Source organism: Lepisma saccharinum, chromosome 6 (genome assembly GCF_977018435.1).
Source record: "Lepisma saccharinum chromosome 6, izLepSacc3.1, whole genome shotgun sequence".
In the NCBI taxonomy this organism is placed as follows: domain Eukaryota; kingdom Metazoa; phylum Arthropoda; class Insecta; order Zygentoma; family Lepismatidae; genus Lepisma; species Lepisma saccharinum.
The window spans coordinates 5,206,821-5,230,739 of NC_139234.1; the positions used below are offsets into that span (position 1 = coordinate 5,206,821).

Consider the following 23,919-nt stretch of genomic DNA (forward strand, 5'->3'; position numbering starts at 1 on the left):
ACAAAAGTATGAAACAGAGAAAAATGCAGGTGAAAGTTTGTCCATTACATTGTGGCTTATGGGATACCCAGATGCTCCCGTGTATTTCTGATCGTCACTGGCTACTGAAGGAACTCCATTCACTATTGATTGTGCAACTGAATGCAATGTTAAATCAATTTTGAACATACAAGTTTAACTCCAAAGCTTCTCAATTATACAGTTTTAAAAGTATTGAAAACAAAATTTCAATTTTCAAATCTATGCATTTATTACAAATTTATTATGTTTCGACTGATTGATTGATTGAATTGCTTTATTTTACTTCGCTTCTTGGGCCACTTTTGGCTAATTTGCAAAGATGAGGATGAGTGATGATATGATGAAATTGATGAATGGACACTCACAAGCATCCATGCCCAGGCCAGGATTCGAACCCGGGATCCCTGACATCATAGCACGATGCGCTAACCACTCTGTCATGGGGGCCAGCTATTATGTTTCGAGTCACATAATTCTTTCACATATATGAGGCTTACTTTCAATTTTCTTATCTCGATATTTTCATATTTAAACATATAAGATTTATTATAATTTAATAAAAATTGGTGTTAATTTTACGATGGTCATCAGCAAAGAAAGAATAGCCACTTGCACTTCCCACAAGTAACAAGTTCTATGAGTTCCTATCTACAGGGTTTCTGAAAAATCCTGCATCATAGGCTAAATGATAATATTGGCAGTGTTTTGTTCTTTCCTTGCGGTGAATGATACTGTCACTGGAGGAACATGTGTAAATCATACTGTGGTGCAGACTTGAAGGTTGCTCACATGGAGATGTTACAAGGGAGTTCAATCGACAATATCCCCAATGAACACCTTTATTATCTCACACTACCATGGGAAGATTGCCATAGACATCCGCAGGATTTTTCCAGGGAGAGGCAAGCAAGGTATTTTTTTTCTAAGGGGCGGCAACCAAGGCATAATTTCCCCATAAGAGTGTTGTCCCCTCAGAAAACATTGCTTCAATTTGAATTTTTCATGTTCATGCAATAATTAACATATATTATTGTGGCTGAAATGAAATTATACGTGTGAAATATATAATTTTTGTTTGACTTTCATTTTCCAGGTTGCTGGAGAAATTCATGAAGGTTCTGTAGTGGATTTGCCCAACAGAACGACTACACACTGATGAAGACATTTGTAAAATGATGCAGACTTGTGGTGTCAAACTCAATGGAGGACATATTGAACAAATACTGTGATTTCGCCTATGCTGTCTCCGTAACAGTCACTCACAAAGAAAGCGAGACAGAGAGAGACAGAGAAGAAATACAATGAACTTACTTCTTGTTAAGTGTACTCGTAACAGCCACTGCATCACCATTCGGTGCTAATATGGAGATGTGCAAGCTTCCTCCATCTTGTACACTTGACTCATCCTCATGATAATGTGGTACAGGAAGCGATTTCCAGTCATCAATTTTTTGTCTCAGAAAAGTTCCTATATAGTTTGAAGTCAAAATCTCCACTAGCTAAAAAAACAAACAAAAAATATATGTTTTTTTACAAAAACTTGCTCAATACCAACGAAGTGCAGGCATAACCAAAATAATCAATTAAAAATGAATATGTGCCTAAAAAAACAAAGAAAGTGAGTGCAAAAATGAATTCTATTACTTATTCATAATTTCAAGTCATAAAATAAACTTCCATTTTTGCAATCTTCGACAAGAGCAATAACTGTCATTTTTAATATCCATGAATCAACAACACCTTCATTCAGCCTAAATTTTCTTATATTATTACAATTTTTTTAATATGAATACAGAGTATGGCAGAAGATACATAAGATTTTGGAATGGCCAGTACTCAACACAGATGAGGGTGGGTAAGATTCCCTTGCCAATAGGCAGCTTGGACAATGCAATGTTAGTAGCCACCGCGGACTTGGCGAGCATTGGGTATTTGTCAATGAATATTATTTCAACTAGTGAATCCATTTCTGTGATATTTCTTGCCCACCTTCCTCCCCTGGCCTGTCAGTTTTTGTAACTATTTTAGTGTACGATTATATTAAAGTATTAAAGCAAGGTTTACAAAAACAAAGCAACAACACCGAGGAGCTGGAAAATTCCATTCGCCACGAAATATGTATTGGGCAGGAAGAAATATTACGAAAAGCAGTAAAGAAGAGGAGAGGCTACAGGAGTGTGCACAGAAAAAAAAAGGACGTCACTCAATGGACATTATTTTTCACATGTAATTTAAAAACTGAATTTTTGACTTCTTATTGTGAACTGCATTGCAAATCTTTCGTTTGGTGTAATTAATTTATTTGGAATTAAAGAATCAACTATTATTGTCAGAACATATGTTTCCTCTGCTGCATTCTGTTGGTTAAATGAAGGGCTCGCGTGTAAAACATGGTAAGTGACATTTTGGTAATTTCTGAGTTCATTAACAAAAAGCTTATTAGAAGCTATACTGTAGATGAATTGCTTTCGTGCTGTGTTTACCAATTTCAGAAGGCTTCACTGGGTCCAGTGCAAATTGTATGACATGCAATTTCAGTCAAAAATAGAAGGATGGCACATTTTACTTTGTAACTCAAAAATAACCAAAATGTCACTTATCATGTTTTACACCCGAACCCTTCAAATAAAATACATTACTTCTTTAGTCTATACCTAATTCTTACCATGTCAGTGTCCATCGTCCCTACATGTTTGCACAAGCCGAAAGCTAATTTGAAGCTTTCAACCATCCGATGAGCATTAACTATGTTGCTTTCGTCCTTCAAGAAACCTTGTAGGATCTGCAATATGACACCCAACACAACACCAGCACCTGGCAAACCAGCAGTGAACATTCGATGACCATCTCGTATCATCATGAATTCCAATGCATTCTGTACAGAGGAGCTGAAAATAAATAAATTTAAAACTAGAGATAAACTAATGTGGTACCAAAACCAATCTTTTAAAGACTTCTACCTTATGATAGACACTTACAAAAGTGTACCTAAGTGAAACACAATATTGTTCGTTAACTATGGTTGAGCTGATACAACTTTGAACTGATCCTCTTCACAATTCTCACTGGTACCAATGCTTGAAAATTGCAACAATCAAAAGTTGTTCAAAATATTGATTAATAATGTAAGTATTCCATTGCAAATATGTGCATCAATTTAATAGAGCTTTCAAGAATTACATGGAAATATTAAAATAACTGCCATTTAATCAAAAAATCTAGGCTGTTTCACACAATACTGGTGCAAAATAATTACACTCACTAAAGGGTTCTGTGTCATTTTTACAAATCCTGCCACATACCAGATTCCATAAAGTTTCGGATGGTATCTGTGACTAAATACAATATATTGATATAGATTCAGCCCTATTGATGGCAGTTATCCAGATAAATAATATGAGGATAATACAGCTTCTTTCATTTGCTCTTATTAAAAATAATATTATTAATATTAATAAGAACTTTGTTTCTTTCGTAGCTAAATTTCTTTGATTGGCTAATATTACAAGAGTTATTTAAAAATTTAATGTCTACTGAGACTGCTTTCAAAGTTTTACTGTCTTGTACTTGAAATTGTAACATTGTAGAGTTGGGGGGTAATTATAGAAAGAAACATGTTACTTAGTAATGTTTAGAATTTTTGGAACATGCATTAGTAATGTGTTACTGAAATTACTCCAGTAATTGCAACAGCACTTTGTTACTTTGCATCAATTCAGAATTGGAGGATTTATTTGCCAGAATGAAACATACTTTCCTTCACTGTTCCAACTTGTGCATGTAAAGCTAAACTGAGAACACATGCGCTACAGAGAACATATGTGGCACTTGCATAAACAGTTAAATGTCCTTATTGTATGACAAATAATAGTACACCTGGAAGCAGAGTAGCTTCCTGGGACAGAACCTTAGCCCGTAACGGTAGTGTCGAAGCTTGTTACTTTTTCGAATACCTTACTGTAACATTGCTGTCAATCATCCTTTGTAACTGACATTAAGTATTCTTAGCTTTTGAGAAAAATGTACATGCAACACACTGAAATCTTTTTAAAAAGCAAAAGAAAGAAGTTTAGCCACTAGAGAAATAAATCAAGATATTCTTGATGCCATATGTACAGTCACGGACACTTCTGGGTTGTAGTGAATACATTGACATTCAATGGAATCATTACAAACCAGCAGTGTCCGTGACTGTACATCTGTTAGGAGCAAATATTTTGCGTTGACATAATTTTTTCAAGTATAAGGTGACATATAGTGTATCTATCTATGTTAGTTAGCAACCCTGTCTGAATGCAGGCACTCATGCACAGAAATCTTCCATGCTTAGGCAGCTCCAGGACTTGCAATCAGTCTGAACCGTTGACTGCTTCAGCACAAATCACAGCTGCGGAGGCATTCATCTAAACAGGTTCCATTCACAACATGCAGCAAGAAGCATCAAGATGCCCTGTAAAACACCTTCTCCAATCTGGAGTCTTCTCGTTCTGCACGATGCCATTGGCTTTTGTTGCCTGATCCACCTCATCATTCTGTGACACTGTGGATGGTGATCCTTATTGGACTGCTGAAGAAAACATGTTCAGATGAACGTCACCACTGCCATGATTCATATTCGAACCAGCCAACGTTCCACAGCAGACCAAAGAGGAATACCTTTAATTATCCTATAATTATATTTTCATATTTAAATGGCATTTATTGTAATTCAAAGACAATTAATTATAACTTTAGATGGCTATAAGTAAAAAAAGAAATGCTTGCTTTCAGTTCATGCATATCTAGAATAAAGTTAATGTAAAAGTAACTTACAGTAACTGTAACTCATTAATCTTTACAAAGTTAAACACTTCCAATAATTGGACAATAATAAAAGGAATTCACAAGATGATTCTTCTGACAGCTCCAAGAAGAATTATAAACAGATCTGAAATTTGTTATTCCAGTACAGTGAAAAGTGGCTTGATATAACATTTTTGATCAATCTGATAAATGAGATCCTTTTTTTGCAAATCTTAAATCATTTGGCAGGTTTGGTCTTAAAAATATATTCCATATTTAGAAATTTATCGAATAAGAGGTAACTGAATTGTTCAAAAGAAAAATTAAACAAAAGGTTCTGACTAGTAAAATTATTGGACAATGCTCCCCCGTGTTTGATCGTTCTACACTTAATATCTATTATCACCTGTATTCCACAAGATCTTCCTTCTCCATAACACCACCCATTGTTTTGATGTCTGAAACGATCTTATCTCCAATCACACCTTCATAAAAAGCAGCAGCACCATCTGTGGCTAATATCTCCAAAGTTTTTGCCAGTGTTTCCATATGAATTGTATCTCCTCTTCTAAACACTGTCCCAGTTTTGTTATTAATGAACAACGTCCTGAAAATATTTACAAAAATTGTTGTATGTATTTACTTTGCAAGCAGTCGGAAGTTGTAAATATGATCATACCTACATTATTACAATATACATACAATTATAATGTTGAATAATTGTGTCACCCTTCCATGTTTAGGAGGGATGGACTGATATGAAACTTTACCAGTACCGATAAAGTAGCAATACTGATAACAAGGACCCGGATTTTGATGACATTTCATCTTTTAACTGGTGCAACATAGACATTGCTAACTAGTACAGAAATCCTGAACACCCTCCTCAGGTTGAAGAAATGTAAATTTTCTGGTTATTTTTTGGTCATTTTTTACCATTTTTTTTCGGTCATTTTTTTAAAAAAATTGTGTCATTGCATGCTGAAACATAAGAAGTTCAACAATTTCTGTTTTGTCTGAATGTTATCTTGCAGTACCTACTATGTGTTTAACTACCAGGGCAACAAAGCCTGTCTGAGAATCGCGAAATGCAACATTGTCGAGTTTCTTATTCACAGTCCGTACAACACACCAAGGTGAAGAAGTAATTGTTAAATTGTTTGTCTTGGAAAATATATATATATACTATTTTCAGTAATCAGATTGAGTTTTGTACAAATTTTTGGGTTATTTTTCAAAGATTTTTAGGTTATCAAAATCCTGGCGATAACAGACATTTCACTGATCCAGTACAATATTGAAAATATTCCTTGAAGAACTTGAATGGTTCATATACTTTCTCAATTTATGGTTTCTGGTATGAACAGGAAACTGATAATTTGGACATTTACCTTGCAAAACTATGGAATGTGCATCGTAGATTGATATTAGCAGTGGCGGAGCGTGACCCCTCCAACAGTGTAAGCCCATCATGATGAAGGTTATTTCCCGTTGTGTTTATTTTTGGGCTGACATGGTTAGTGATTTATCCACACACATCGACCCCCCCCCCCCCACCCATTTTTTCAGAACACTTCCCTGGAATTTTTCACCAAATTAAAAATTCTGGATAAATCCCTGGGATTGGTGTTTTCTTTGCTAGGCTGTGTATCTCCTACATTTCAACTGATAATTAAGTCAGTCTTATTCCTATCACAATGACTAACGTAACGATAAAAAATATGCAAAGTTAGATAAAATGAATAATAATAATAATAATAATAATAATAAAGAAACGAAAACAGAAGGAAACAGAAAAGTGCTGAATACTTTTTACAACCGCATAACCAAGTATCAGCTTCGTACCCTGAATCACAAAATCGGCGCACTTTATTTTTCGTTTTTGTTATTATGTCTGCTAGAGAAGGAAGGAGTGGGCCTACCTACATCCACAAGTTTCTTCTTGGCAGCAAAATCCTTGCTGGATAACGGCGTCTTCAACAAGTTCTCCACCCCACCGCACAATCACACTCATTTTATTCCATAATGCACTTCACTATCACACCACAGCACAGGGCCGACAGTCCGCTTTCAATAGATGGAATTCGCAAAAGCAATACCTCGACAATAAGAACGGGGAAACAAAAATAAACCAGATCCAAAATTGGTCACTGCTCAAAGCAAAATACAATATTAATTATAAAAGAAATGCTCACTAATTGTAGGGACATATCCAGAAATTTCTATCAAAGGACATGTAAGTGCTTTCTTAGGATACTGTAAAAGCAAATCTAACACCTAAAAGATCATAAACAGGCTTTCCGAATGCTGTTCGAAGAGTGTTTGAATCACGGACTACGTAATTAATATTATTTGGTTTACATTTGATTTGTAAAATTGGTTCAATCTTTGGCTTTCATTAACATTTATTTATTTATTTTTGCATTTTTTAGCTCAATTATTACCAGCTGAGTTCATACATAAACGGAAAACAGAGATCTTAATATTTCTGATGTTTATCCTCTCCTACAAGCTAAAAACAGAAACAAGAATTTAACACATCAATGTGTATCTAGTTTTCCCGTATCCCGCTCATTTTTAGGTTTCTCCTTTTCCCCCTTCCTGATAGATTTTTGTTCAGAATTCCCTGTTCCTGGAAAAAAAACCTCCTTGAAGCACCACCGGCTCAAATTTCGTTTGCAGTCAACCATTCATACCCGACAACGTTGGAGCCCCTCCTCCTCTTGCAGGACCTGTGTCTCGCTGGAGCGTATTCAGTGAAGCCAACCCAAGCATAATGGTGCTAAATCTCGCACAAGTTTAAAAAGTCGTTTGTAAGTTGGAGATATAAATAAAACAAGAGGGCCACTTTTCGTTGTGGTTGAATTTTCTCAAACTTTTCACGTATAACGTCGAACCCATGCCGTTGGTTGAACCATTCGAATTTATATTTATGTTTTTGTTATAAATTAATATTAATAATATGAAAATCACGGAACAATTTAGTAGTATGTAGCATAATTTCGAAGTTCATTTCAGTCGCATCAAATTGTTAATTATTGTAAGGGCGTTGCAGAAAAATGTTAACTTCAAATTGAATTAGTATATTTTGAGAAGTTTACCCCAACCCCTGAAAAAAAAAATACTTTGCTTAATCCTTCCTGGTGGAAAGAAATACTGCGAACCAGGCCCGTAGCTAGAGGGGGGCAGGGGGCAACTTCCCCCCCTGAGTGCCTGCTCTGCCCCCCTGTGAAAATTACAGAACACGTTCCTACCTGGAATTTTCACTAATCTTTACAATTATATCATGTGTTACATCAGCAACATTACAAAGACACTTATTGATTTTGTGATTTATTAGGGTATATGGGATTCCGTATAATGTCGTATCAGGATTGGGGGGAAAAATTCCCTTCCAGATTAGACTTCGGGAAATGATTTCACAATTTAATGTCTTTGGATGTTTTTCTTGGATGTGTTGCTATGAACTTTGAATTGCTTAAATTTTTGTATCCCAAGTCTATCTTTTGGTAATAGTGTGGTAGAGAGAGGGAGTGGATATTTGATTTTTTTTTTTACTTTGCGTTGCTTCTCTGCCACTTCTAGCTAATCGCAACAATGAAGAAGGATGACGTGAAATTGATGAAGAGACACTCATAAACAGTGCCGCAACTACAGGGGGCAGAGGGCATTGTCCCCTCCCCCTGACCTTGTACAGAAGTCCATTCTAGGGGAAGCAAACATTTAAGTAGAAAAACAAGACTAGGAGAATCTAAGAGGGACAATTGCCCCCTCCCTCGATTTCAAATTTTATAAATAAAAAAAACATATCATAAAATGTTCTTGCTCGCTTCGCTCGCATTATCTGCTCTTCTTATAGTCCAAGTTCAGAGCCATAGCAATAAGGCCACAGGGGAGTTAGCCCTGGGAGCCGAACGATATATATGGGAAAAAAATGTTAAAGATAATGCCATGGTGCCCCGTGAAATTATTGCACCCTATTAAAACAATTTCTTTCTATGAAACTTAATATGACATATTAATGATGACACTGTAATCCAAAAAGTCATTGATCAATCAGGGGATTCCTATTTGTTTCTCAGGTGTCAAAAAATGTATTTCAACTATAATATAATACAATTCACACAATATTTTGCAAAATGGTTAACGTAACCAGTAAGCAAACGTTGTCTGTAGTGATGCAAGAGTCTACCCTTTGAAAGAAATAGAGTCCGTAATGGACTAAGGGACCCATGTTTTAATGTTTTAACAAGTACAAAAAAATGTATTAGCTACAAATTTTTACACAATTCATCAAAGTGTAGGTAATATGTAACCATTATTATTTAATTAATTCTATTTTTCTTGCATAACACAACACAATGGTGTTGTTGGATTCTCGTTAGATTCCTTTGTGAATAAAAATCTTGCATACTGGAAACTAGAGGGAATCATTATGAAGCATGATTTATAAAGGGCTCCCTTAATCAGTTCTGCAGAGAGGCCCAAAGTTGTTGGTGCATATTAATCATCTATTAACATTATCGACCTGTAAATATCAAGTAGATACAGTCCATATTAGCCTACCTAGGTATTTATGTTAAACTTCATATTCTTTGGCAATCTGGAAAGGTCATTATCGAAATATTGCTATTTGATGTTGCTCGAAGTTCTTTTGTTCGTTGCAGTTTCAAGACATCATCCCTTTTCTGTTACTTATCTCTTTTGGGGGAGGGAGCAAGTGCCTCTGTGTACCCTGTTATATCTGCCAATGCGACACAATAAATTAAAAATTTGCCCGCTCTAGGATTGACTTCGCCCCCTCTACAAAGAATTCCTGGCTACGGGCCTGCTGCGAACGTCCATGAACAACACTTTTTCTAAACATGAGGTTTGCTACGCTGCTGTAAGCCTGTGGCCGTAGGTTTACAAACCTAGTGTTTGGCCCGCTCTTCTCCCTATATTCCTTGCTCTTCTCCATCCAGATACGGTACGCACTGCTCCTTCGCGGTCAGAAATTTGTAAGCCAACGTTCAGACGGCTTACAACCTTCCGCAAGCAGAAGGCGGGAGTTCCCATATGCGCCCTGGTGCTGAAGTGTTGCAATCTAACAAACAGGATCTCGAAGACTGGTATCGGGCTGAGTTGAACTTTGATGTTTTTAGGAATTTTGCCATATAATTACATACATTTTACTAGAACTAATAAAGTGTAAGCCTGGCTTACACGGCTTACATGGACGCTCCGCACCTGGATATTAGGTATCAGAAAGTTTTGGTGACACTTTTGCAGTCTAAATACGCTGAAAAGTATGGAAATGAATGCTCAGTTGTTGGACTTTTAACCACTGTTTTTAGTTTCTATATACCTACGTTTCAAAGACTTGTTCTATCTCCGTCCTCAGGCTGGTGTGTTTGTCTCCAAGCAGCCATCAATCAGTCTAAGTAGTCATCACCTTTCCCAAGTCAATATGCATTGTTACAGTGTCATGTAACAAGGGTGTCTACCAAAATAACCAATCCAAAATTCTTGATTTTTTTTTCTTAATCTTTATTTATACGATCCCTGCTTAGGTAAAGTTGGAAATTAGCAATTAAGAAAATAAATATTTATTTAATGAAAAACCCCTACCAAAAGGTCAGTTAAAATGAAAAGTGAAGCTATTTTTAACAAGAGAATTAGACTTGCTTTATCTATTAATGCATCTTGGAATGCATTTGGCAGGCTAGCGAGGTTCTGGCATCTGGACTCACAATCATCATAATCTTATGTGGGGCTAGTGTTGTTGTCCTTACATATTTGTGATTGTTTCTTTATCCATCTTATCTTAGCCAAACGGAGCAGAAAAGTGAAGTAAACTAAACAAAATCAATCAATCATCACGATAGCAAAAATTCTTGACCACAAGTATAATTTCTTGACTTTTATTAGGGATGGGCCGATATGAAATTTACCGATACCGATAACCGATATTCTACCGATCCGATATAAAATTAGAAATGGTCCTTGAAGAACCTGAAATGTTAATTGATCTACTTAATAACTGTGTGTTTCGAGGTGACCACAGTGCAAAAGAAGTTGAATATTTAGACATTTACTTTTTTAGAAAGAAGGGCATGGAGATTATCCATAAAAATTACAACAAAATGGCAGAATTTTGCACTAAATTATAAGATATTTATCAATATATCGGATCGGTAAAATAATCAGTAATTTTACCGATACACCGATATGCCTATATCGGCCGATACCGATAGAGTACCGATTAATCTGTCTCATCCCTACTTTTTATTGACTTCTTGTTGATTTCTTTACTTTTTCTTGACTTTCATGACACCCTGATATAGGAGGATTATTTATTGGTGGCAGAGGCTCCACCTTATCTATTGGTCAGTTAAGACCTACTTTCAAGTGTATAACACCAGGGAGGATTATCTTTGCAGTGGCACAGGATCCACCATGTCTGAAAAGTTTGGGGTTAATTACTCTAAGCACTCTCTGTCTCTTGACCAGCCATGATGATGACTCTGGGGTGGAAAGCTTGGACAGACTTTTAAAGCATCTTTTATCATGCTTGTTTGTTTTATGAGATGTTTAAAAACAATGTTGCCAGCACATGATGTAGGAAGTTGTTTATTGACTGATGACTAGCTCCAGACAAATATCAGTGGAATGAGAATAGAATGAGTCTCTGAAACGCAGGTATATAGAAACTAAAGACAATGGTTAAAAGTATTATTTTCCTGTAGTTTACGGTTATTACAAGCATAAGAAAACAGTTGCAAGAAAACTAAAGGAAAAGAGAAATACAGACAAAGATGAAAAATCTGTTGAAAAGAAATTTGTGTGCATTCCATTCCACAAGGGATTCTCACATAAAATTGCAAAAATTTTTAAAAGTTTTAATTTCAAAATTGTTTTTAAAGCACCAAGAAGTTTGGAATGTACATTTAATGAATTCAAAATGAGAAACTCGCTACCAGATGTGGAAACCACAGGAATATATAATATAAGTTGTTCATGTTCAAAAGATTATGTGGGACAAACAGCAAGGAAAATGGCAATAAGATGGCACGAACATGATTTGGACATTATAAATCTAAACCCAAGAACAGGTTTGTCAACTCATATCATCGAAGAGAAGCATTTGATTAAAAAGAGAAGGGTTTTAAAAAGATTAACGGGAAACACAGAGTTGAATGTCTGGGAAGCCTCGTTCATTGCAGAAGAACACTGGAATAAATTAAATAATGAAAATGGTAACATAGATCCAGTGTGGAGTTTTCTTTTTCACAAATGGAGTAAGCCACCATCTTTAAAATTTAATGTAACAGAAAACATCAAGAGACTTTGTGAAAACAATGATGAATTTGAATTACCTGATGATATTTGGGATTCATAATTTAAAAAAAAAATTCTAAAATAAAAATAAAATAGACTGCTTTTTTCACAGTTAAGTTGCTATATTACAACAATGTAACATTGACAACATCCATTATATAACAGATTCTTTTTGTTTAAAAATTACTAACCATTGTTATAACTGTATCTTTAGTCAAAATGAAAATAAATGTCTGATGAAAGGAGCGTGTGTTCTCCTGAAACGTCACAAAGAAAAAACTGTTTTCTTATGCTTGTAATAACCGTAAACTACAGGAAAATAATTCTATCATGCAAGCAATGCGTACATACAAGAAAAACTAATGGTTAAAAGTCCAACAATTCAACAATCACCACCGATCAACTACAAAGAAGAATGCAAATGCATAATTTTTATTATTTTTGCGACGACATTGTGGGGAGAAATGGATTTTGTGATTAACAATTGTCTCATGCCAAGTTATGAATATTTTACAACAAAACTCTGGTATCTATGATAGAGTTGCAATGGGAAAAAACTTATGTATGAAAATTCATAAGACATAGTTTAAATTGCAAGTGTCAGTGGAAATCGATAAGAGTATGGGCTCAGTTCTAGCTTAAAAATCATAGCAAAATGAAATAATTTTTGCACTAAATTACAGAGTGAGTGAGAGTGTGAATGGTTAAATTGGTAAAAACACTGGTAATTATACTGATACACTAATATGGCTATGTCATCCAATACTGATATATAGTAATAATTATTTTGTCTCAGCACTACAACATATTACAGACAAACCCCATTCCTTCCACTCTACGCATATGAATGTAACCAACACAGTCCTAAAGGAAACCCTTTAGTACTAAAAGAGCTAACCAAATTTACCTCAGGCTATCTGATCCTTGTATTTGAACCTCATATGTATCTAGCAAGTCAGCAAGGTAATGCGAAACTTTGAAGCCATTGTAGCAGAGTTCGATTGTTGGAGTAAGCAAATCCTTCCATGGAAGTTTCCCAAACTTTTGATGAGCTAGCCACAAGCCGCTTAACTGACCTGGAACAGCTATGGAAGTTGGACCTACAAAGACAAATGTACATTTTTCATTTTTTCTTTTTCCAAGAGTTAAAAGTGCACAAGATATTACATATGCATTGAATTGCAAGGAAGGGGGATACATAGGCGTGTGCATGGGTGGGGGGCAAGGGGGGCAGTTGCCCCCCTAATCACGGACGTTAGCATTTTTTTTTCCACGAAGGGACATACAAGGTATTTTTCCATGGGTCATATTACCCCGATAATAGTGTTGCCCCCTCAAAAAACACCTCTTCAATTTGAAATTATCGCATAATAATTAATGTAAATTACTATGACTGAAATCAAATTATACATGCAAAATATATACTTTTAGGTTGACATTCGTTTTCGAAGGGGGAAATGTGGCCATCCTTGCCCCCTTCCAGACATTCCATGCCCCTATATTATTATACTTTCACTTAGAAATTTAGTGTAGAGAGATCTTATTGCTGTTATTAAACGATATTATACTCTTAAAGAAAATGAAGTATTTTCAAGCCGATAAAAGTTCGAAGCAACTACTGGAGAAGGGGGTTCAGTGGCACAACCACAAGGGGGCAGGGGGGCATTGCCTTTTCCCAACCTTGGACAGAAATCAATTCTAGGGGGGCAAACATTGAAGTAAAAGAATGCAAGACTAGCAGAATCTAAGAGTAGCAGGACAAAAGAATACTGAGGATGGAATTAGTTTTCACGTCTTTCTTGTATCATTTCTTCCAGATGGCCCAGAACACCTGCAGGGGGGCCCAGAGGGGCAATTGCCCCCTCGACTTCAAATTTTATACAAATAAAAATTCATTTCGTAAAATTTTCTTGCTCGCTTCGCTCGCAATGTCTGCTTTTCTTACAGTCTTGTCAAGTTCAGAGCAGTAGTAGCTAGGGGGCTGCGAGAATTGTCCCTCTATGCCGAACGATCTGAAAGAGAAAAATTGTAAACGAGAATGCCATGGCATCCCATGATTATTTTTTTTTTGCACGCGCTTTTAAATCAATACTGTTTTCAATTTATATAAATTTGGATCGAAAAATTTTCTTGCTCGCTTCGTTCGCAATTTCTTTCTTTTCTGTAATACATTGTGAATTACCAGAGGGACAAGCACACACACACAAACATATAGGCCTATGCCCATTAATGCATTTAAAACTAAAAGAGTGAGATAAAATGAGATTTTTCTTTCCCGACTGAACTTTCATCAAGGCTTTTGCCCCCCCCCCCAATCAAAGGGGCTGCGCACGCCTATGGGGGATATTATTACATTCTGGAAAGCACACCTTTTATATTATTATTATTGTTTAAAGCTTAGCAGATACATGTGGTATCAGCATAGGAAAGTATTGGTTAAAATACAGGGTGGCCCAATAGCAGGTATACAGCATATACCACTGTCGGCCTGGCATTGTTGTGTGTAATTTCATTATCTTTTTCAGATATCTTGATACTATGAATGATGGCTGGTAATTTGAAAGTACACAGTTGTAGTACTACCATAACTTCTTGTGTTCATTAATTGTTGATTAATAAGGTCACTGGTACTGTATTCCTACTTTTGGGCCATCCTGTATAATCACATGCTACATAATTTAGAACTGCATAATTTGTATTCCTGTCCAGATATTATTAGGAATAATTAAATTAAGAAGACTTAGGTGGGCAATCCATGTGGCATGAATGGGAGACGACAGAAGAGTTTACAGGATTCTTGTTGGGAAACCTGATGGTAAGAGAACTGTAGGAAGGCTAAGATGAAGAAGGAAGGATAACGTTGAGATGGACCTAAAGGAAATCGTTATGGATGGAAAAGTTTGCCCAGGATAGGGACAGATGGAAGGCTTGTGTTGCTGTAGTCATAAACCTTTGGGTTTAAGAAGGCTAGAGAGTTAGTTATACCACCCAACCAAATACATTTCCAGAGCCTATGTATATCACAGGATTAAAAAAAAACACGTGACATTTCCACAAAGTCTGTTCTACATGTAGAAGTTTTGCAAAATGCATAATTTTTATTTAATTTTGCACCAACAGTAAATCAAACTTGAATTTAACAATTAACTGACAGCTTATTAAATATTCCATTTATCTCTTATGTAATAATTGGAATGTTGAAAGCAAAACTTGGGTAGATTTATGTGGTATAATGGCAATGGAATACTTAACATAACTACGAACAAAAGATGCATGCCAAGCAACAGTACAGCAAGTTCCAATGAGGATGGTGGCAGTGGCAACTGAAATTAATCGAAAAAAAACAAAAAAAACAGCTTCACGGATAAAAGTGAGTACTAGCTTCTCCGTATTTATATACTACTGCGCAGGCACGTATCCAGAGGGGGGGCTTAGGGGGCTCGAGCCCCCCCCGAAATTTTTAGGTTTACACTAGATAAAAAGAGGTTTTTGGTTTCTTGTGGTGTGAAATAAAATAATGTGACAATAATTTAAGGAGAGAAATAATTATCGAGGCAAGACAGAGAATGTTCCGTAACCCTGTTATTGATAATAACACGTATCCAAGATGGGGCACAGGGGGCTAGACCCTCTACCCAGGAAATTTTTCAGTTTACGTTAGATAAAATTAGGTTTGGCTTATTAAATAATGTGAAAATAATGTAAGGAGAGAAATAATTATCGAGGCAAGACAGAGCATGTTTTATACCCCTGTTATAGTTAAAGACTCGAGCCCCCCCACCTCCCTCAGAAAATTTTTTCAATTTACACTAGAAAAAATTAGATTTTTGGCGTCTTGAATAATGTGAAGATAATAAATTTATAAATCTGAGAGAAATAATTATCCAGACAAAACGGAGAGTGTTCTATAACCCTATTATTGTCAATAGCACGTATCCAAGGTGGGAATCAGGAGGCTAGAGCCCCCCTTCAGGATCTTTTTCTGTTTAAGCTAGATAAAACTAGGATTTTTTCTTGTTGAATAATGTGATGATAATTTGGGAGAAATAATTATCGAGACAAGATGGAGAATGTTCTATAACCCTGTTATTGTTAATAGCACGTATCCAAGCTGGGGCTGAGGTGGCTCGAGCCCCCCCCCCCCCGGAATTTTTTTTATTTTAAACTAGATAAAATCAGGTTTTTGACTTTTTTAATAATGTGACGATGATTTAAGGAGATAGACAATTATCGAGGCAAGACGGAGAATGTTCTATAACCCTGTTGTTGATAATATTGCACGTACACTTTTCTTGTGCTTTCGGTGTTCTCGCAGCGTACTTGAGCACAATGTAGATACTTGTCAGCATTTGGAAGCTGCACAACAAAGGTAGCGCCACACTTAGGGCGATTCGTTGTAATTTCTAATCTCTGGGAGGCGGGAGGGGGTACGTTCTTGAATGAGAGAAGGAGTCAACTACTGGCGATATTAACGAATCGTTTTATCTGCAGAACGTTCTAGAATATAATGAGGATATAAATACGCAGATTCAATTTTTCGATTGATCTGTACAAAGCACCGGTTAATGAGATGTCAGAGGTAAGTGTGACAATTCATACAGTCGTTGGTGATCAGATCAGTCAGCACCCTCTGATTGCTTTATAAGATATAGTGATTCGAAAATGAAGACATTGACGACAGCAGAATTTCCGGGGCCTCAGTGTAGTGCAAGTTCGGTTCGAGGGCCGAAGAGATCCAAGGTCTCTCTCTAAAGTGAATATTTCAGCAGTACCGGATATTGGAGTGGTTTATTAAAACAGAAATAAACTGCATAGATCAACTGAAAAGCAAAGTTTTGAGTGATGATTTAGTTTTGCCAGAACTTAATTTCGTATATGCAGTCCGAGAATTTCATGGTATAAAAAATACTTTTGTTTAAGCCTACTGGGTTCGAAACACATTCAAGCACTTAACTACCATAAAGAGACAGCCGAAAATTTTATGAATGTCGAGAAGAGAAAGCAAGAAGATGTTCCATATGTAGACATTTTAGGCGGAAATTGCAGGCTCTACCAACTGAGCCATCCTTGACTTCAACCGATTTTTCGTTAAAATGTCTACATAGTACATGTCCTGTGTATATCAAATCGTAAGGTGTTGCCTGTATAGTGAACAAGCACAGAAAATATAGGAGAGAGAAGAAAACTGAGGAGCATTATCACCGGTTGAGGATAATTTTTTCTGTGGTCAACAAGAGCTACTACTTCGAGGTGACAATGACAGTGGCCTAATAAGGGAGATTTCACACCTTGTCGCTTGAGGATTTCACAAATCGAAATTAGGTTTGTGCGGCCTTTTGTGTCGCTACGGTGTGAAACGTTGCTGTTGATTGGCCCATTCCAATCGACATATATCGACATATATCGCGTGTCCCTTCGGTCTGAAACCTTCCTAAGTCTTGAAAATCCAAGTCACAAGGATGGAAAATTAGGGTCTTGTTAAGGTTAGGTGTGAAGGCAGGCAGACGACAGCACCCTAAAGGATCATATCCAAACCTGCAGGAAGAACGCATCTTACTTCAATCTCCAATACGGAATGATAAAAACTTCTGGTGAGTTGATTTTAAAAATGTCCGAGATAAAGAGAGGCGTGCCCAGGAGTTTCGGAAGGGAGAGGGGGAATACTGGGTCAAATGGGGTTATTACCTCACCAAACCTCCCTTGGGCACGTCACTGGAGATAAATGAGTAAGCATTTCATCATACTGGGAGACGAAACATTAGATGTGTTGGGAACGGAAGGGTTTTCACTGTGCATTAATTGTTTCGTGATCCACCTGTATTCGAGAAGACTTCCTTTGTTTCGTGCCGATATATGACAAGACAGCGGAAGCTGTGACAGGCATTTTTGAACACTTGTGAGTGCTAAGGCCTGAATCTGAACAATTTGGTGGGTTTCGGCTTTTATAAGAGCTGAAAAATGGGAGGACAAGACACGTTAGTGGTGTTCAGGCTCGAATCAGAGATAATTCGAGAGCTGTCTGCGTCCAGTTCGCAGCCCACAATTTGAATCTCGCGTTGTCGAGTGGATTGTCCATTCCGTGCATGTGTAACAGCTTCGTAAAAACACTCAAAGACACCATAGATGTTTTTATGTCTGATGAGATGAAATGGACAAAAACACATACTGAGATGGTTCCGGCACACAATATTAATGCATGGAAACAGAGGAGTCGAGTGGTAAAAAATGTTCCGATTTCACGTTCTGATTAAAATGACAGCCTTATAGTGGCAACGATTTAAGAGATAGATGTTCCCCATTTTTTATTTTTTTGCCTCAACATTATGACCTCTTAATGTTGAGCCTAGGCTACCAAGAGAAAGTAAACTTTCCTTGCAACGTCCTCCGCACCCCCCCCCCCCACCCGTTTTGGAACCCAATTGCCACCTCTGGTCTTAAACACACAATTGTGAGGTTCTTACTATACCCCTTAAAAAATTGGTGTTGAGCCCCCCCCGAAAGGAATTCCTGGATACGTGCCTGCTACTGCGTCTCTCTTTTCCCAATTATGAATATTAATAGTTGTTGAATTGGTGTTTTAAGTCCACTTTATGCACAGTAAGGCTAATCGGGACTGGACTTACAGTTTAAATTGGGATCCAAACCACTGGGTATCAAACCCGGGACCCCTTGATTACAAGTTGGCGACGCTACCACTGCGCCATCAGGGAGGCCCCAACATATTAATAGTTAACAAATTTCAGAACAAATCCTTTAATTGTTGCAATATTCAAGCATCGGTACAGGTACCAGTGAAAATTTGTAAGAACATCACAATGGGTGTCATTTCTTTTTTACCTGTGTCAAAGACGGTCCGGTTACTGGTGTTTTCCATCAAGCCGTAACTTCTGTCAGGAGCTGTGGGCAGTGCATTGATTACTGATGCGTTGCCCTCCATTTGCACAACCATAAGGAAACCTCCACCCAGACCACCATTAGCTTGGTTCACTAATCCCTCGCACAGCAAAACGGCAATGGCTGCATCCACTGCAGAGCCATTTATACCAAAAATCTTCCTGAAATTAATAAGAGAAAATATCTTTATAGCCTAAGTGTTTCTTGCTCAAGTTTACAATGCATTTACCAAGTACCGGGTGGCAGAATTAAAGTTACCCAACTCAGAGCCCTCTGTAGCCTGCTTGAGGTATCGTAGAACTCTGAAATTTGGTGAATCCACTATGCAGACCATGGGGAAGGGGATGGCAATAAAAAAAAGTTCAATTTTCTGCCACCAGGTTGAAATGTGGCGCTGTACTTTCATGATGGGTTGCACAAATAATCACGTTAAGTGATTTAGCTGAGTTATTAAATAGAAAGACATTTGTTAGTGGCTGGAAGTTGCGAGAAAATAATCTCTCGTTTATTGCAAGATTGCAAGGTAAAGGCAAATCCATAACCAATTGGAGCAGTTTGCGTCATTATTACAACCCATCATGGAAGTACAGCGCCACATTTCAACCTGGTGGCAGAAAATTGAACCTTTTTTATCGCCATCCTCTTCCCCATGGTCTGCATAGTGGATTCACCAAATTTCAGAGTTCTACGATGCCTCAAACAGGCTACAGAAGGCTCTGAGTTGGGCAACTTTAATTCTGGCCACCCGGTATGTGTCTATACCTAACAATCTCATAAGAGGTTCATGTCCTGGGCACCTGTGACCCATTGGTGCTCAAGACACAAGGTTCTGGGTTTGGATCCCGGTCGGAGATGAGAATTCTCAAATTATTTGTAACTTCACAAATATCACGCAAGTATCTTCACTTTCTTTGGCATGACACACATACTGTGACTATATTTGCAAATATATTTTTCTCAGTTGTGTGTGCGTGTGTGTGGATGATTTATCATGAAAGAGGCAGTGGCAGGTTAACATTCCTCTGCTGTTGTGAAGGGGATTAACATTTATTATTATTATTATTTTCTGTCCCTCATTAGGTTGAATGAAGATTTAATGTTAGTTGTCCCCACCTCAGTGGCCAAACATATTGAATAGACTCACAATCTCACTACCGACAGTTCCACATCAAAATACAAATAACAAAAATATAATTTCTGGATTAGTTTAGGACACTGCAAGGGAGAGAGGGGTGGATGATTGCTTCACTTTAGATGTCAAGATTAATGATAAGCATAAAATTGAAATAAGTTAATTTACTTACGTAAAGTGAGTATAAAGTTGTCTTAGACGACGTTTCGGTGGCAACTGCCCCCTTCTTCAGGTCATGAAGTCTGCTATGACATGCCTACGTAAAGCTTCGTCATTTAGAAAGGTTCAAGGTATATGTATGCACAGGTTGAATGTTAGGATAACTAATGACTAGAACATGTTAAAACTGCTATAAAAATTGTTAAAACCCATAATGTTACTCTATCACAGCTCCATGTTGACAGGAACATGTATGTTCAATTACTATTAAAAATTGTTAAAACCGATGAGGTTACCCTAACACTGATACACGTAGACAGGAGCTGTGATAGAGTAACATTACAAGTTTTAACAATTTTTCTAGCAGTTTTAACATGTTTTAGTCATTAGTTATCCTAACATTCAACCTGTCCATACATATACCTTGATCCTTTCAAAATGACGAAGCTTTACGTAGGCATGTAATAGCAGACTTCATGACCTGAAGAAGGGGGCAGTGGCCACTGAAACGTCGTCTAAGACAACTTTATACTCACTTTACGTAAGTAAATTAACTAATTTCGATTTTATGCTTATTTATCATAGTGAGCAAGTCGCACGGAACCAAAAATGAATGAAGAAAAGATTAATCATCTAGATTCGTCTGAATTTTAGTGACCATGACTCTTTACTACTAGCATGCAATGTTAATTCGACATTACCCATTGCCCACATGCAGAAAGACATCTGTTAACCTGTAGACAAGAAAAGAGATGTCCTCTCAAAACATGGTGCATGGTGAAAAGACAGGCAAGGGATAATTGGACACAATTAAGATTGCATGCCAATATGCATCGTGCATATTAAATGAATTCATTGAGACCAATTAAGGAGGCTTGGAAAAGTTGAGACCTTAATTTCTTAGTGTGAAGCAGCAGTGTTCAATGTTGACATAGCAACCTGATAATTACTAAATAATTCGAACATTATTAGAGCTAGTCTTTGAAGCCATACATTAAATTCGAAGTGAATTCACAGTGAATCTGCCCAGGCATCTGACTTTACAAAGGTTCTTATGTAGTGGCAGGTTCCGGGCAAATTCACTACCCTATGAAGCAGTGGTAGCGTCGTAACCTTGTAATCAAGGGATCCCAGGTTCGATTCCCGGTGGAGGCACATAGTGGTCGCATCCCATTTTAAACTGTAGGTCCAGTCCCGATTAACCTTAATGTGCATAAAGTGGACTTAGAAGACCAACTCAATCAAAATTCACTACAAAACAAAATTCCATTCACGTACACCAGGGTTTATCTGTTGAACAAAAAGAATATGATATTAATTTCATACGTAAAAAAAAAAGTTAGAGGAGTTTTAATGAAACTTTAACAAAAGTGTGCTTACGATCCTATATTGGCACATATTTTGTTGTCCGAAACAACAGCTGCTGAGTCGTAAAAGCCTCTTCTGGAAGAAGATGGTCCCGGGGGTTCATCAGGGTCCAAAGGGTCGTACGGATTCCAGAAGGCAACATCGCTTTTTATCACTGGTCCAATAACTATGCCAGCTATAACAATCATGATGGCAGCCATGATGGAGAATAGCATATATCTTCTCATTCTGTTGAAGAAAGATTGTAAGCAACAAATTCAAATTTCTTTGTAATTTTATGTTATTTCCAGTGAAATGTAGATGTAGCAAGGAAAGAAAACCAAATTCATTCCTCCATGCCTGCACATAATCATACACACTTGTCTAATGCCAAAGGACATGGGTGTATGCTTATGTGTTGGGGTAGTGAGAAAGTTAGAAGGGTTATTTACAGCACTTGAGGTGGAAATTGTTAGCTGGGGGAATGTTTGACTGAGCCTTGGGGTTAGCTGGAAGTTTAGCATGGTGACATTTGTGACAGTTGAAAATTTTGATAGCTGGAGGGACACTATTCTTCCACACGGACACTATTCTTCCACACTTAGAGCGTTGGTAATTCAGACAACACGAGACACACTATATGAATTCATGATACATGATTTTGCAATGACAACCTTAATGTACTTAAAAGTTCACATAACCACTACTGGAAATTTCAAAACAATACTATTAAAGTGTTTTTTTATTCTTGTAGCAACATTTCCCAGATGTTTTTTTCAAGCTTGCACCACCAAGATACATGCACTCATGCAACTTCACATAGTTCTAGGAAACCAGGGCGAAATATTTCCATAAGAATGAAAACCACTTCAATAACATTTAATTTGTGAAATATCCTTAACATGGCAATAAAACTAAAACTATAAACTAAATTCCATTGTGCAACAGTTCTCCAAGTGCCAAGGCTTGCCAAGCAGCTTTTTTCTTGGGTGACACATGGTCAGCGCATCATGTTCCATTGCTGCTGTTTCCTGATTATCAAGACCAGGGTCCACTGCTATTGCTTTCAAGCAGCTCCCTAAATGTCCTCGCAATGAAGGGTCATTGGAAATAAACAACTGCTAGATAGATTACAATTGATTTACTGTAGTGTGCAGTGAACCTAGACCTTACATTACTGTAGTGCCTACTATCATAGTAAGAATATGTCATTACAGTGTGCATGCAACATGGTGGAGATACAGGCAACAATCCCTGTACATTAAAATTGTGATATATAAATAATGCAATGCAAAATATCAAGAAAATTGCAAAGAATTATACAGAATTAGGCATGAACTCATGAAATTTTTAGCACCAAGGAAGTACTGATTTAAAATTTACCAATAACTGATATTGAAATGTTGCAGTATAAAATAGCAAAAGTTCCATGCATAATGTAATTGGTTCATTCACCTACTTATATAACAAGATGACTAGTGATTTTTGCCTTAGAAAACGAAACTGATGCATTTTTAGATATTTACTTTGCCTGAGTACACAAATTATACTTTTATAGTCACTTAAGAAGTAACATACTGATAGAATTTTTCACTCCATTGTAGGTTGTTTAGGGGAACATCAGAATGGTCAAATTATTATCGACAATACACCAATATGCATATATTGACCAATACTAATACAGTACAGATTAATCCGTCTCATCACTTAATGCAGATAATGCCTTGCCTTCACACTTACTCTTCATAACTCGAAACATAAGGTCTCCTTGGGACATTCAAAATATCAGAGGAGAAGGATTCCCAATCTGAAAAGAAAGTAAACAAGAAACATTTCAGCTGTGCTTGATTGATTGATTTCCTTTATTTTACTTCGCTTTTTGTGCCACTTTTGGCTAATTTGCGAAGATGGGGATGAGTGATGATATGATGAATGGACACTCGCAAACATCCATGCCCAAGCTGGGATTCAAACCTAGGACCCCTGGCATCGTAGCACGAGTTGGTAACCACTCCACCACGGGGGCCGGCATTCAGCTGTTCTTGTTTGTAATCAATCCATTGGATATTACCGCTTTTTTAATTTCTTAAAATATGCTTAGTGTTCATATTTCAAGGATATTCAGACTCTAAAGTTCCCATTGACATATTATTATAATTATTTGCAATATGTTTACACTTAAGCTTGACATTTTCCTTTCATACATTGCAGACTTTGTTTCATACTTTGGCAAAGTTCAAGGTTTGTTTACAAAGAAATTTAAC

General features: G+C 36.9%; 1 protein-coding gene and 1 long non-coding RNA gene across 3 annotated transcripts in view; one reads left to right on the plus strand and one right to left on the minus strand.

The window, feature by feature from the left end:
* The window catches only part of LOC145989200 (uncharacterized), a 383,184-nt gene extending 381,123 nt beyond the window's left edge, over window positions 1-2,061 (plus strand). For both annotated transcript variants that reach the window (XR_014441812.1, XR_014441813.1), the window contains one exon: window positions 1,115-2,061. This is a non-coding gene — a long non-coding RNA (uncharacterized LOC145989200). The remainder of the gene's footprint in view (window positions 1-1,114) is intronic.
* Window positions 1-23,919, minus strand: part of LOC145989199 (glutathione hydrolase 1 proenzyme-like) — a 39,665-nt gene that overhangs the window by 11,870 nt on the left and 3,876 nt on the right. Inside the window, exons 3-9 of the mRNA XM_083124501.1 lie at window positions 23,396-23,462; window positions 21,689-21,904; window positions 18,961-19,178; window positions 13,031-13,223; window positions 5,210-5,410; window positions 2,687-2,909; window positions 1,333-1,520 (exon numbers count right to left, since the gene is read on the minus strand). Coding sequence (XP_082980627.1) covers window positions 1,333-1,520; window positions 2,687-2,909; window positions 5,210-5,410; window positions 13,031-13,223; window positions 18,961-19,178; window positions 21,689-21,904; window positions 23,396-23,462 — 1,306 coding nt within the window. The remainder of the gene's footprint in view (window positions 1-1,332; window positions 1,521-2,686; window positions 2,910-5,209; window positions 5,411-13,030; window positions 13,224-18,960; window positions 19,179-21,688; window positions 21,905-23,395; window positions 23,463-23,919) is intronic.